The 15,314-nt window shown below is 41.2% G+C and overlaps 1 protein-coding gene across 2 annotated transcripts in view; it reads left to right on the top strand.

Moving 5' to 3' along the window:
- Positions 1–5,109: 5,109 nt before the first annotated feature.
- Positions 5,110–15,314, top strand: part of ATAD2B (ATPase family AAA domain containing 2B) — a 150,123-nt gene continuing 139,918 nt past the window's right edge. The window contains exon 1 of one of the 2 annotated variants that reach the window (XM_059405214.1): positions 5,110–5,713. In XM_059405214.1, coding sequence (XP_059261197.1) covers positions 5,498–5,713 — 216 coding nt within the window. In that variant the 5' untranslated portion in view covers positions 5,110–5,497. The remainder of the gene's footprint in view (positions 5,714–15,314) is intronic. The other variant, XM_059405213.1, reaches the window with a different exon arrangement.

Raw genomic sequence — 15,314 nt, 5'->3', positions numbered from 1 at the left:
GCACTGCATCAGGCACTCTGCTCAGCAGGGAGCCTGCTTTCCCCTCTTTCTCTGCCTACTTGTGATCTCTGTCTGGCAAATAAATAAATAAAATCTTAAAAAAAAAAGATATATCTTCTGGTGTTTTCCCCATTTTCTAATTAGAATTTTTTATTATTGAGTTTTGAGAGTTCTTTTTAATGCTATTATTATTGTTGTTGTTATTTTAGTAAGCTCTATGCTCCACATGGAACTTGAACTCCCAACCTGGAGATCAAGAGTCACATGGTCTACATATCAAGCAAATCAGGTGCCCCTCGTTTTTTTTTTTTTTTAAGATTTTATTTATTTATTTGACAGACAGATCACAAGTAGGCAGAAAGGCAGGCAGAGAGAGAGGGGGAAGCAGGCTCCCTGCTGAGCAGAGAGCCTGATGTGGGGCTGGATCCCAGGACCCTGAGATCATGACCTGAGCCAAAGGCAGAGGCTTTAATCCACTGAGCCACCCAGGTACCCCAAGCCCCTCTTTATATTCTTGGTGAGTCCTTTGTGAGATATGTGGTTTGCAAATATTTTCTCTTGGTCTGTTGTTTGGTTTTCATTGTCTTAACTGGATCATTCATTATTTTAGATTTATTTATTTATATATTATATATTTTATTTATGATTTAATTATTTATTTTAATAATTAAATTTTAATATCTATTGATTTTAGGATGTTAAATATATTTTATATTATAAATATTTGTTTTACACAAATATATATTTTATATAAAATATATTAAATATATTTTAAATAATTTAAAATAATAAAATTTAAATAATTTAAAGTAATTAAATATTAATATTTAATTATATTTTATATATCATATAATATAAACAAATATATTATTTATTTATATATTTATTTTTTGACAGAGAGAGGCACAGTGAGAGAGGGAACACAAGCAGGGGGAGTGGGAGAGAGAGAAGCAGGCCTTCCACTGAGCCGGGAGCCCAATGTAGGCCTGGATCCCAGAATCCTGGGATCATGACCTGAGCCGAAGGCAGGCTCTTAATCATCTGAGCCACCTGGGCATCCTTACAGTTCTATTTTTAGTAATCTCTACACCCAGCCTGGATCTTGAATATACAATCCTGACATCAAGAGTTGCCTGTTGCAGTGACTGAGCCAGCAGGTATCCCCATGAAACTAAGTTTTAGATTTTCCTGAGATGTAATTTTTCATTTTTTTTCCTTTTATAGATTGCCTCTTTGGTGTTACCTTTAAGAACTCTTTTTACTTTTGTAATTCCAAGCTCATTCTTTTAAAATTTAAAAGAATTTAAGATTCTTTTAAAAATTTTAAATTTTTGCTCGTTATTTTTTAACCTTTTATATTATGTACTTGAATATCAATCTGTAGGCCTCATTCTGTTTGTTCTTTTCTGCTGGCTTTCATGATTTTTTTAATGTTTTGTGATTTTTTTTTAAGGGAGTTGTATTTATGAGACTTAATTTTTTTGCATGTCCTGCTGAAAGTGCATTCTTTCACAGATAATGTATGTTTGCTTTTCCTTTGTGCTAAGAATCACTTTTGACTTGAGCCTGTATAACTAAAGTTATTGTCCCAAGTTTCTTCATACCTAATAGATTTAGTGAATTTAGGCTGTAAATCTGAGGACCACTTCGTTGTTCTGAATTCTCAAGGGATGTGTTTTTTTCCTCTTCATTCTTAGTGTAGATGCTGGGAAAGGCAGTTTTCCTCATAGTTTCCTGAGGATGGGTGGTGGGAAGGTTAGCAGGTTTATTTCTAGTTCGTCCTTATACTTGGGTGTATCCTTTTGTACCAGGATTTTGCAGGGTGATTGAATTAGATGCTTTAACTTGAGCAGGTTCTGGGGTTTGTCTTGACCTTTTTTCTTTCTTTCTTTCTTTCTTTTTTTTTTTTTTTTTAAAGATTTTATTTATTTGTTTATCAGAGAATGAGAGAACACAAGCAGGCAGAGTGGCAGGTAGAGGGAGAAGCAGGCTCCCTGTTGAACAAGGAGCCTGATGCAGGATTTCATCCCAGGACTCTGGGATCATGACCTAAGCTGAAGGGAGATGCTTAACTGAGTGAGCCACCCAGGTGTCCCACCAGCTCATGTAGTTTTTTTTCCTTTTAAGTGATTTTAAAAAAATATTTATTTATTTGACAGACAGAGATCACAAGTAGTCAGAGAGGCAAGCAGGCAGAGAGAGGGGGAAGTAGGCTGCCCGCCGAGCAGAGAGCCTGATGCCGGGCTCAATCCCAGGACCCTGAGATCATAACCTGAGCCAAAGGCAGAGGCTTAACCCACTGAGCCATCCAGGCAGCCCCAACTTATGTAGTTTTAAGCAAAGTTTAAAAACAGATTTTTATCAACTTTTTCTCTGGTTCATATTGCAGATAAAAAAGCAACTCTTTGTTATCTTCTTCAAGTCTTCCTTTCTTTTGTACATAATATTCCCTTATTCTATTTGGTGGTTCAAGATGCATCTCAGGACTTTCCTTTTTTTTTTTTTTTTTAAGATTTTATTTATTTATTTGACAGAGAGAGATCACAAGTAGGCAGAGAGGCAGGCAGAGAGAGAGAGAGAGGAGGAAGCAGGCTCCCTGCTGAGCAGAGACCCAGGACCCTGAGATCATGACCTGAGCCGAAGGCAGCGGCTTAACCCACTGAGCCACCCAGGCGCCCTCTTGCCTGTCTTCTTGATTCCCTCTTGCCTGTAAGTAATTTGGAGGGCCAGACTATGTGTTGCTATTTAAAAAAAAAAAATTCCCTATTTCTTGGCCTGGCGGAGTACCTAAGACCAGATGGGTTCAGAGCGAACATTTATTGACAGTAAATGGTACCAGTTATTGATGTGGGATTGTTGAACCCAATCGTGAAGACAGAATTCTTGAGTGTGTGTCTTTTATTACAGTACGGGGACAGGACCTGTGGGTAGAGAGAGTTGCATTGTGACTGTGAGGAGTGACGAAATATATAGGGTTTTGTATCCTGTGGAGGTGAAGTTGACCTTAGGGCTCTAGGATGTGGAGTCTGTAGGTTCCTGGAGGTCTATTAGTAAGATTGTTTTTCTTTTCTTTCTTCTCTCTCTCTTTTTTTAAATATTATTTATTTATTTCTGAAAGTGTGGGGGGGTGGGGTCTGGGGAGGGGAGGGGTGGGAGAAGAGTGAGAGAGTCTCAAGCCAATTGTTTTGAGCAAGGAGCCCAATGCAGGACTCGATCCCAGGACCCTGGGATTGACCTGAGCAGAAGGCAGCAGCTTAATTGACTGAGCCACCCAGGCGTCCCTCTTTTCCTTTTTTAAAAAGCTTTATTTAATCTCTATATCCAACATGAGGATCGAACTCATGACCCCAAATCAAGAGTCACATGCTCCTCTGAGCCAGCCAGGTGCCCCAAGATTGTGTTTTTCTTGTAAATCATTAAGACAGCTACAAACGGGTTTTAGCTCAGGTTGTGATCCTGGAGTCCCGGAACTGAGCCAGGTGTTGGCTCCCTGCTCTGCCAGGAGGCTGCTTTTCCTTCTGCTCCTTACCCAGCTCATGTGCTCTCTCTTCTCTCTCTCAAATAGTTGAATTAAATCTTAAAAAACAAAAAACAAGACAAAATCCACACACACAACAAAAAAATAGCTACAAACAAAAATAGTAAAGTTTCATGTCCTACATAACTGGGATATTTATCAGTTGACTATTTGTTTTCCCCCTGCTGTTGTTAGGCAGTCACTAGTGCCTGAGGAAAATTAAATATATACATATGGTACCTTAAAGGGGGGGGTGCTTTATGGGCTGCCAGCTTGTGTTTTGCCCTCTCATCAAGAATAATAGCTCAAATCATATCTGGCTTTCTCAATGGAGGACTATAAAAACAAAGACAGAAACAAAACAGGGAGGAAAGCACACAAATCCTTCATATTCTAATTTGCATGCAGGACACTTCATATACAAACGAAAACCTGTCTCTTTCTTTTTTTTTTTTTTTTAAACTAGCCTCTTTCTATAGGAAAACTGTATTCCCTTCAGGGGTCTCCTACAAAGCTAACTGATTCAGGAAAACCAGGTCTGTTTCCATTATAAGGTCTCCACACCCATAAGACGCTGTTTTTTAAGTGGTGGGTGGTATGTTGCAATAATGGAAGTGGACTTCGCCTATTATCCTGGCATCCATACTTCTTTCCAAGCAGAACTATTACCTCCATTCAGTGCTGGACGAAGTTTTGTTCAACGACGGCGCTTAGATGGCCAGAATGCTTTAATTTGGATGCAGCTTGAGTATTTTTACAGGACTTTTCTTGAGCCTTCAATTTTTCTTACTGCAGCAAACGGGAAGAACTTAAGCCCAGTGGATAACAGACTATCGCGAAAATATCGAGAATTTTGGTGAAATTAACATAATTTCTACTTTACTGGAGAGCTTTTCATATTGTTTTAAACCTTGAAAGTTAAATCACAAATTTTATACTTTGTGTTCAGCTTTATATATTCGTAATTCTTGCGCGGGTGGGAGCGACCGTGATAAAGGAGACCCTTAAGAGAAAGAATTCATTCTTTGTGATTCTTAGATCTACCTGGCTAAGGTTACATATAGAAAACGACCCTTTCTTGTTTTGTATACAGACGCAGGGGCCTAGCGTTTGTACTTCCTTAAACTTAACATGTGCCAGAAGCCGCATAGATCTATTTTACTAGAGTCTTATTTTTACAGCCACGAAAAGTGAGACTCAAGTTCGGTGTCCTGCCTCAGACACCTCTGGGATTTCCAACTCAGGTCACCGCGCCCTCGTGTCCCCGTCTATCTCCCGCCTTTGTCGGTCGTTCCTTACTCCATCCAGCCCATCTGGGGCGATGGTGCAGATGCTAGGGTACTAGGGTCGGGAAGGTGGTGAGAATTCCAAAGACAGCTCCTGCGCTCTCTCACCCCCAAGCCCCTTCTGGTTAGTCCCATCCCCCTCCCGGACGCCCGGCCAGACCTGGAAACCATAGAGCTCCCACAGCCCAGAGCGTCCCTTCTCGGGCCGCCGAGCGCTGACGCCGCGCCGCTGGGCGGGGTCTCCTCGAGGGGCGGAGGGAGAGGAGGGGGAAACCAGGCAGGAGAAGGGCTGGCCAGCCTTGCAGCGCCCCGCAGCGGCCACGGCCGGAAGCACGGTCTCGTCGGCCCTGCGGCGCTGGATCCCTGACGCACGGAGCTCGAGAGCGAGAGCGAGAGAGAAAGGGGCAGAAATGGCGGCTCCGCTTGGCTCCCGCTGAGGAGGGTGAAGCGGGTGGAGGGTCTGAGCTGCCGGCCTGGAGCATCGCTCCCGCTTCCCGCTTTCTGCCTTCTCACGCCTACTTCTCTTCCTCTGCCCTACTCTCGCCTGTCCTCGTCTACGCTCCGCAGAGTGCGGGTCGGCTCGTCTCTCCCGGCCCGGCTCCACTGGCCCTGATTGCCCGGCCGGCGGGCCGGCCTTCCTTGGCTCTCCCGGGCGCGGCGGGCGCGGTGTGGACCCCGTCCTCCTGGCTGGACCATGGTGAACACCCGGAAGAGCTCTCTGCGTCTTCTCGGGTCGAAGTCGCCTGGGCCCGGGCCTGGGCCTGGGGCCGGAGCAGAGCCTGGGGCGACCGGAGGCAGCAGCCATTTCATCTCCTCTCGGACCCGCTCCTCCAAGACCCGCGCTGCCAGCTGCCCCGGCGCCAAGGCCGGGGGAAGCGGTGGCGCCGGCGTCGCTCTGGAAGAGGCCCGGGTAAGAGCGCGGCGGCCCGAGTCCGGAGGCTGGCGAGGGCCGGCCCGGCCGCCGGGGCTTTGTCTGGCCGGGTTAGGGCAGGAAGCCTCCAGCGGAGACCGCTTGGGCGGCTGGGGACCGGGTCTGCGGGTGCGGTGAAGGATGGCACCCGGCTAGGCAGGGCTGCGACAGCTTTGCTGGTCCGGCCCTTTTGTGTGAGGAACAGGACTGGAGTGTGGGGGGAGAGAGCTCTGGGGGGTCTTTTCGGGGACATCAGAACGGTCTGCTTGCCGTGTCCTTGCCGTGCCGTAGAGGGGAATTCTAGGGAAGCCGGAGCGGAGGGCCGGGAGTCCCCGGGTGGAAGGGCTGGGGAAGAGAAGTGAAAGTTTTCTGCGGTGTCAAACCCTTCTTGTAAGTGTGTCAGCTCCTGCCGGTGTCTCAACTCCAGCTTACTCTCAAACTGTTTGGGGGTGGTTCAAGTTGGTGAGGAAGTGAACGGAGAGCTCCAGTTGGCAGCCAGGCAGGGATGCTGAAAAAAGTTTGGAGCTGCTCTGACACCAACTTTAAAAACAAAACCAACGCTGTCGCCTCTCCAGGCAGCAGAGATCAAGCAGGATTTTGGTGGCTGGGGAATCAGCCAGCTAGCGAGCCAGGGTTCTAGCAGGGACCCAGGAGAGCTTTCCAGCAGAGCTTCAAGTCTCGAAAGGGGCACGTCGAGTGTTTTGGATTGCACACGCTGTCTTCAGATTGTATGGTTTCCTGGATGTCTGCATTTTTGTTATGGGAATAGTTGATAGAAGGTGAATTGACACGATGGTCACACAGTCGCACACGTGACATTTGAAGAAGGCTGGAGATTTAGTTTTTTTAAAAAAAAAAAGTGGTCGAAAGAGCTCATTTTATAACACTCTAAGCTTGCACTTGTTTTGTCACTTTAAGGGAATGGAGAAGTTTGTGTTAGGAGATTGGTTATGAATTCAGAAAAGAGTATTGCTTCTGTCTAGCAAGAGGCTAATTTACTGAGACTAATTTGGCTGGAAAAGGTTATTCATTTATTTAAAATGCTCCTTTGATTTCACACCATTTTGTTATTGTGGGAGGGAAACAATATTTTGTTTTCTATGGGGTCTGCAAGATTATGGTTTGTGTGTGCTTTTTCTCTATCACAGACTGTTCAGACACTAATCAGAATGAACTGAGGGAAATAATCATACATTATTCTGTACTAGCCTGAAATATATTTATTGTATCTCTGAAAATGTATTTGGTTTTTATTTTGCTAAAAGTCTGGAAAACATTTTAAAAAACTGTCTCGTTAGACTCTTTTGGGGCAAACTTCTCTTAGGTTGAAATGAGAAAGCTAAATCTGAAAGTTGTACATACTATTTAGAATAATTATTTTGAAAACTTGGCATTTTGTAGAAATTACTCCCAATGTGTACAAGCTTATAGACTTTCTGAAGCTGACATATATTTTAAAAAGGAAGTAAATTTAAGAAAGGTCTGTCTTCTACACCCAAGTACAAGAAAAATATTTAGAGTGTAAGCATTTAATTGTAGTATAATGGTTTGAATGCCTAGTCTATTAGAGCAGTATCTAATTCATCTGAAGCAATTAGCTCATCTGTCACTGATCAGTTTGTGGTCCCATTTTTGAATTCATGGATATCATGCTGTCCTTACCCCCTGAGGAATAAGGTGAAGTAATTTGTCAAGCAGCTGTTATGGAGATGTTAAAAGGCAAGGAATCAATAATCTAATGTAGAAATGAATGTTTGGTAGCTTTTAAATGGCTGGAGGAATGAAAGGCAGTACAGCTTTTTCTAGAAGGATGCTAATGAAACTTTGTTTCAAGGATCCCTTGAAAATGTTTTAAAAGGCTGTAAATAACAGGCTGATGAAGATTTACTTTAAAATATTTGTTTTTCTGTTTTAGATAGAATGATCTAATGGCTTTCTCTGAGAAATTTAAGAAATTTACTAATCTTGTCATCGGTCCTTTAAAAGTGGATAAGTTAAAATTCTGAGTTTAAGTTTATGGACTATATATTTACAAAGCGATTTCTGAATATTTCATTGTATGTATTTCTAAGGTGGGTTGATACGAATGTGGTAAGTTCTTCTCTCAAGTTCGTTTTATGAATTGCAAGAATTTAGTACTCTTTCCTGTGTATTTAAATAGGTACCCTCTGTGTCTTTGGAGTTTTAGCCATTTGCTAGTGTTTGTAATGACTTACTTGTTGGAAAATGGAGTTGTTCATGCTGTTGCTTTAGGAGACCCTTATTTTTGTAGGAAGAAATTTGTTCCTTTTTATAAGATACATAATTAAGGAGGTCCTCCTTTTTCTTCTTTTACGTTCTTCACTTTATACCTGATGCTGATTTCTTCCCTTACTCCTCAACTTCCTGGATGCTTTTTAGATTTCATGTGCTGTTTAGAGTTACTTCATTTGCTTTAAAAGTCATAGGACCATGAGCTGTGCCAATAATTTTGCCTTTTCCCCCCCAAGTATGTGTAGAATTGGGAAATACACATATGATACATTTTGTAGGTTATGACCATGATTTTCTTGTGCCTACACATTTTATTTTTAATGATTATTTATTTATTTATTTATTTATTTGAGAGAGAGAGAGAGAGAGAGAGAAAGAACATAAGCAGGGGAAGTGGCAGGCAGAGGGAGAGAGAGAAGCAGGCTTCCCAACAAACAGGAAGCCCAATGGGGGGGGGCTCGATCCCAGGATTCTAGGATTATGACCTGAGCTGAAGGCACAGCCCAGGCACCCCGTTCCCAAACTTTTTAAATGTCAACTTGATTTATGTAGTTAGTTGTGATACTCTGATAACTGTGTTTTTTTGTTTGTTTAGTATGTATAAAATTTCACCTCTTTTAGGTCAGTTAATATGATCAATTAGCATTTATTTGCTCCACCAAAGAGTCACTCTCAGCAAACTAATATTATATTCCCAGAATTGGAAAGCAGTTTTTGAAAAATATTTCAGCTCTTTTTTTATTTCTGTTAGGCCTGTTTGCTTTTGACTTCATCACTAGTGTGTTACGTTTTTGGGGAAGATTATATAGTACATTCTGAGGCCCCATCTTTGTTGAGAGGGTTAGAATAAGTATTTTGAGTTACTTTATAGGTAAACTTGCTTTATCTTAATTTCATTAAAAAAAGTCTTTGAGTCCTTTTTTAGTATGCTCTTTTATCACCTTGTACTTACTCTTTTCCAACACTCATGCATTTACCAACACAATAGAAGCAGAGTGGTAGAAATTGATGGTTAAACATGAAAAAGAAGTCTGAAAGCAAAATGTAGTAATGCATAGAACACTCAGATGAGTAGGTAAAAACAGAAGTTCTTCACAGTAGAGCAAGTTTTTGTCATATGTATCAGGGTCTTGAGTAATGTGTTAAACAATGTCCCCTGTCACAGTTTTGAACCAAAATAGCTATGGTGTTCATAGAATTACCTGTGGTAGCCAACTGAAAATGCAACTTTATTCTTTTAGTTTATTATTATTATTTTTAAAAGATTTTATTTATTTATTTGACAGGGAGATAGAGAGCTCAAGTAGGCAGAGGGAGAGAGAGAAGCAGGCTCTCTGCTGAGCAGGAAGCCTGATGTGGGTGGGACTCCATCCCAGGACCCTGGGATCATGACCTGAGCCCAAGGTAGCTGCTTAACCAACTGAGCCACCTGGCACCCTATTGTTATTATTTTTAAAGATTTTATTTATCCATTTGGCAGAGAGAAAGAAAGCACAAATAAGCAGAGCTGCAGACAGAAGAAGAGGGAGAAGCAGGCTCCCCAATGAGCAAGGAGCCCCATGAAGGGCTCCTCCATTCCAGGACCTTGGGATCATGACCTGAGCCAAACACAGATAAGCCCAACAGACTGAGCCACTCAGGCGCCCCTGAAAATTCAACTTTAAACAATTCAATTACTGGCCATTTCTGTAGTCTAGATACTCAGTTTCAGTTTTTAAGGTCATGGATGAAACTTAAAATATCTGTGTCAGTGAATCCATATTAATTCCTTAAAGCATTTTCGCTGGCACGTAGTCTTTGTAACCATTCTTTGATAGGTCCTTGATTGCATGTTCCCTAAATACCTAATTATAGATAAACCTGTAGCCTCTAGAAACCAGCTGGACGGGTGATATAGGATTATTACTTGCTAGGAGGGCTAAGGCCCAAACCAGTAGCTTAGCCTGAATGAAGAGTGATCCTGTTTCTTCAAGGATCCACCTCAGAAATGTGCTGTATTACTCTGAATTGTATATTTGGCATTACTTTTCACACATACACAATGAAATTTCATTTGTGTCCCCTACTGAGTTGATTTCTTGGTATTTGGGTTTTGGTCTTTTATTGGGACTATTTTATCTTTGTTTTACCTCTCTGCTGTGGGAGGATTTCATGAAAAATGAGCTATTGAGTAAAAGGCAGTTGTGATTTTTGGATAAAAACTTCTACGAAAGTACAAAGTTAGAGAGGAAAACCATACATAAAATGTTGTGTTTAAATATAAACTAGACAGTTTTATAGAGGTATGTTGTGCGTGGCTTATATCAAATGATAGAAAAGACATCTGAAGGGGTGTCTGGGTGGGTGGCTCAGTTGGTCAAGCATCTGCCTTCTTCTGCTCAGGTCATGATCCTGGGGTCCTGGAATCGAGCCCTGCATTGTGCTCCTTGCTCAGCTGGGAGTCTGCTTCTCCCTCTTCCTGCTCATTCTCTCTCTCTCTCAAAAAAAAAAAAAAAAAAAAAAAAAGATTTTATTTATTTATTTGCCAGAGAGAGAGAGAGAGCACAAGCCGGGGAGTGGCAGGTAGAGGAAGAAGCAGGATTCCAGCTAAGCAAGGAGCCCGATGTAGTGCTCCATCCCAGGACCCTGGCTGGGATCATGACCTGAGCTGAAGGCAGATGCTTAATGGACTGAGCCACCCAGATGTCCCAATAAATAAAATCCTAAATAAAAAAGAAAGAAAGAAAGAAAAAGACATCTAACTTCTAAATTACAGTTACTAGGCTATAATTTGTATTTGTTACTACATCCTTTGAGTATATGCTGTAAGATTCTAAACTTCAGGTGCTTTTGAACTTTAACTATTTTGTATTTTTTTTTCATTTTTAGATTGTTATTTTAGTTTCATCTGGAGGTAGAATATATATCTTTGGTTAAAATTTTTCTCCCTTGGGGGTACCTGGCTGGCTTAGTTGGGAGAGCACGAGACTCTTGATTTTGGGGTCATGAGTTCAAGACCTACGTTGGGGGTAGAACTTATTTAAAAAAAAAAAAATTCCTAGACTTTTCTACTAGAATAGTGTATAAGCTTCAGGAGGGTCGGCACTGAATCTTATTTTCCCTCGGTTGCTATATTCCAAGGGGCTAGTGCCACATCCCACACATAGAAGATGCTCAATACATTTCTGTTAATGAATAGGGTGTTAAGGAGCCAATTATGTTGTGAAAATAAAGATGTTTGGAATTTGAGAGTAGAAGATTAAAATAATACAGTCCCTACTTTTAGGGGTATAAGTATACACATAGTATACATACAAGAAATTATTAACAAGACAAGTCAGTTCAAGTAGGGGCTAAATCAGTGGGGTGAGTTCTAATCCTTTACTCAGTGTTTTGAGTGGAAATGTTTGAGGTTCTTTAACGACAAAAATTGTATTTACAGCTGTATCCTGAATGCTGGTAGTATTGCCTGCCAAACATAGTGCGCAGTAAATAATTTTTGAATGAGTGAATGGAAAGTATGCTTCATTTTATTTATTTATTTATTTTTTTCATTTTATTTATTTTATTTATTTCTTTAAAGCTATGCCTACTCTTTCTTTTTCTTCTTCTTCTTTTTTTTTTTAAGATTTTGTTTATTTGTCAGAGAGCGAGAGAGAGAGAGCGTGCGTGCAAAAGGAGGGGGAGTGGCAGGCAGAGGGAGAAGCTGGCTTCCTCCTGAACAAGGAACCCGATGCGGAACTCGATCCCAGGACCCTGGGCTCATGACCTGAGCTGAAAGTAGATTCTTAACCGACTGAGCCACTTTGGTGTTTCAAGTATGCCTCATTTTAAATTATTTTCATGTTTGCAGGCTTTACTTGAGCTGTATTTACTTGTTGCATTTTGCTTTTCTGCCTATTAGTGGTAGCCTGATAAGGAGAGTAAACTAGGGTTTATTTAGCATTTCATGCCAGGTGTTTAATTCTGTCTCATTTAATCCCTGCAACCCTGTAAGGCAGGTGATGGTACCCCCATTTTACAGTTGAGGAAATGAGTTGTCAAAAAGGTTAAATGGCGTGTAGAAGACCAATTAGGTAATAAATAGTAGGTAATAAGTAATATTAAATAGGTAATAAGTGGATTTCATATTTAAATCTAGTTCTGTTTTCTCCACTTTGGTATCTTACTGTCTCATCTGTACTTATCATATCACTATTCTTTTTTTTTTTTTTTTTTAAGATTTTATTTATTTGACAGAGAGAGAAATCACAAGTAGGCAGAGAGGCAGGCAGAGAGAGAGAGAGGAGGAAGCAGGCTCCCTGTGGAGCAGAGAGCCCGACGTGGGGCTTGATCCTAGGACCCTGGGATCATGACCTGAGCCGAAGGCAGAGGCTTTAACCCACTGAGCCACCCAGGCGCCCTATCACTATTCTTTGATGCTGTTCAGTCAGTAGTTTCCACAAATATCTGGCAAAGGAAAGAAGGCGGCTGTTGTGCAGTCGGGAAATTCTCTACATACTGTGTATAGACTGTCTAGAGTTGTGTCTTGGATTACGTATTGGGACTAAAAGTGGGAATAGTGGCCTATAGGGATATGAAATATTGGATAGTGATTTTCAGTAATTGCTGCCTTACTTCAGGGGGTGGGTGTAGGAAGACGAGCAGATATGTTGTAGAGAGATCATTTTGCAGTATTGTAAAGATGACTTGGGGAAAAAAATCTCTATAAAGAGTAAATCTGGAGCATTGTGGTCTACATTAGAGGTGTACTTGTGCTGCCATCTGTCCCCTCTGCTCTGTGATATTTGTCAAAAGTGTGTACATTTTCTTTTTTTTAAAACATCTAAAAAAAAAAAAGATTTTATTTATTTATTTGAAAGAGAGAATAAGAGAGAGCCAGCATGAGAGTGGGGAAGATCAGAGGGAGAAGAAGACTCCCTGCCGAGCAGGGAGCCCAATGTAGTACTCAATCTGGGAACTCCAGGATCATGACCTGAGCTGAAGGGAGTTGCCCAACCCACTGAGCCACCCAGGCACCCTGTGTGTACATTTTCTTTTATGCTCTGAGAATCTGTTTATTTGAGGGGGTAGGTAAGTGTTTTCCATTTGAAAAAAAAAAAAAGTGTCATGCTTTAAACCTCTTGAAAAGAGATTATATAGCATACTTATAAATAGAGATACATACTAGTGAATTAAACATGTTTAGCATTATTAGTTTGTGTCTGTATTCTAGGACCCAAATTAGAATCTCTGGACCAGTGGTGCTTCACATCGCCATAAAATGATATATTCTCTCATCTCCAAGACAGGAACTTGGAGAAAATTCAGCCTAACTTTGGTGGTGAGGCTTGCTTATTCTTTTGTTTTTTCATTCAGTCAATAAATATTTATGAAGTACAACTACATTAAATGTAAGTGGGCAAGTGTGGGTAAGTGTGAGTAAGTATGGGCAAGCATTTTTGTCTTTGGTTCACTCTTACAGGACTGCCATGTTGTAAAAAGTCAAGGAGGCACCATTCACACTGTAGTCTATGTGAATTGTATCCCCTGGAATTGTGCATTGCAGTTTTTTTGTTATATGCTGCAGTTAACATCCTCATACAACGTCCCTTGAGGACTTGGTATAGGAATTTCTTTGAGATACCCAGAAGTGGAACAGAGGATACATGTATTTAAATATTACTTCACATTTGCTGCTCTGGTCTCTACTTCTAAGAGTAGTTTATAGGGGGTCCTATATCCCCAGACACCTGCCAGTATTTGGGAATATCTAGCCCCCCCCCGGATTCTTATGGAATTTTTATTTATTATTTTTTATTATGTTTAATTAGCCAGTATATAGTACATTGTTAGTTAATACCTAGCTTTTTAATTTCTTTTGTTACTAATTTTATGAACAACACTTTACGTCCATAGTAATGTTTTTGATATAGTGTGGATTGATTATTTGATACTAAAATCTTGTCTCCCTCTTTTTAAAAGATTTTACTTATTTTGCAAGCGAGAGCATGCGTGCACCAACATCGTGGCGGGGGGGGGGGTTGGTAGGGGGGGAAGGGGTAGAGGGAGAAGCAGACTCTCTGCTGAGCTGGATGTTCGAGGATGCAGGACTTGATCCCAGGTCCCTGGGATCATGACCTGAGCTGAAGGCAGACGCTTAACCACTGAGCCACCCAGGTGCTGTGTCTCGTCTCATATTAGGATTCTACCTAATTTTTTTGTTGTTCAAATCTTACTGTTATGTATATATATATGTATATATGTGTGTGTATATATATATGTGTGTGTGTGTGTATTTAATTTAATTTAATATTTTAAAGTAAGTTCTGTACCCATCCTGGGCCTTAAACTCATCACTCCAAGATCAAGAGCTGCATGCTCTACTGACTGAGCCAGCCAGGAGCTCCTGTTTATCCCCTGGGCCCCCCTTATTTATTTTAAAAACTTTATTTTGTTTTTAAGATTCTATTTATCTGTCAGAGAGAGAGAGTGTACACAAGCAGGGGGGAGAAGCAGGCAGAGGGAGAAGCAGGCTCTCCACTGAGCAAGGAGCCCAGTGAGGGACTCCATCCCAGGTTGCTGGGACTATGACCTGAGCTGAAGGCAGATGCTTAACTGACTGAGCCACTCAGGTATCCCTCTCTATATTTTTATTTTTTATTTTTTTAAAAATTTATTTGAGAAAGGGAGTGCATAAGCAGGGAGAGCAGGAGGGGAGAATGAAGAAGCAGGCTCCCCTCTGGCGAGGGAGCCTGATGCGTGGCTCAATCCCAGGACTCCCTGAGATCACAGTCTGAGCTCTAAGCAGATTCCCAGCTGACTAAGCCACCCAGGAGCCCCTCTCCCTATATTTTTAAAGAAACTTTTTCTTTTAGAATTGTTTCTAATTTCTTTCCTGCTTTATTCTAGATTCAGTGATTGTCAAGAAGTATATTGTCAAGAATAATTGAAGGGGCACTTATTTTATAATTATCTTTATGTTATTCTAGTCTAATACCACTGTGTTCAGAGTACATACTCCTTATGATTTCAGTCTTTTGAAATTCTGATTTATATTTGTCACCTTATTTATGATTAGTTTTAGTAAATGATTAGTTTTAGTTCTGTGTATATTTCAAAAGAATGTGGATTTTGCATAGATTATGTCTAATAGGTCATATTTATGAACCTTCTGATTTTATTTAATTAATTTATTTTATTTAGAATGGGAGGGAGAGAATGGGCAGGGGGAGGGAGAGAGCATCTTAAGCCGGTTCCACTCCCAGCGCAGAGCTTGCCTTGGGCCTGATCTCCGTGTCATAAAGCTTTAAAACTGGCTCCCCATCCAGCACGAGTGAACCCAGTGTGGATCTCCAGTGGGGGGGGTGGGGGGGGGGGGGGGTTGTCG

The sequence above is a fragment of the Mustela nigripes genome, chromosome 7 (genome assembly GCF_022355385.1).
Source record: "Mustela nigripes isolate SB6536 chromosome 7, MUSNIG.SB6536, whole genome shotgun sequence".
Classification (NCBI taxonomy): domain Eukaryota; kingdom Metazoa; phylum Chordata; class Mammalia; order Carnivora; family Mustelidae; genus Mustela; species Mustela nigripes.
Note: the sequence above shows the minus strand (reverse complement) of the source record. Positions and strands in the feature narration are given on the sequence as shown.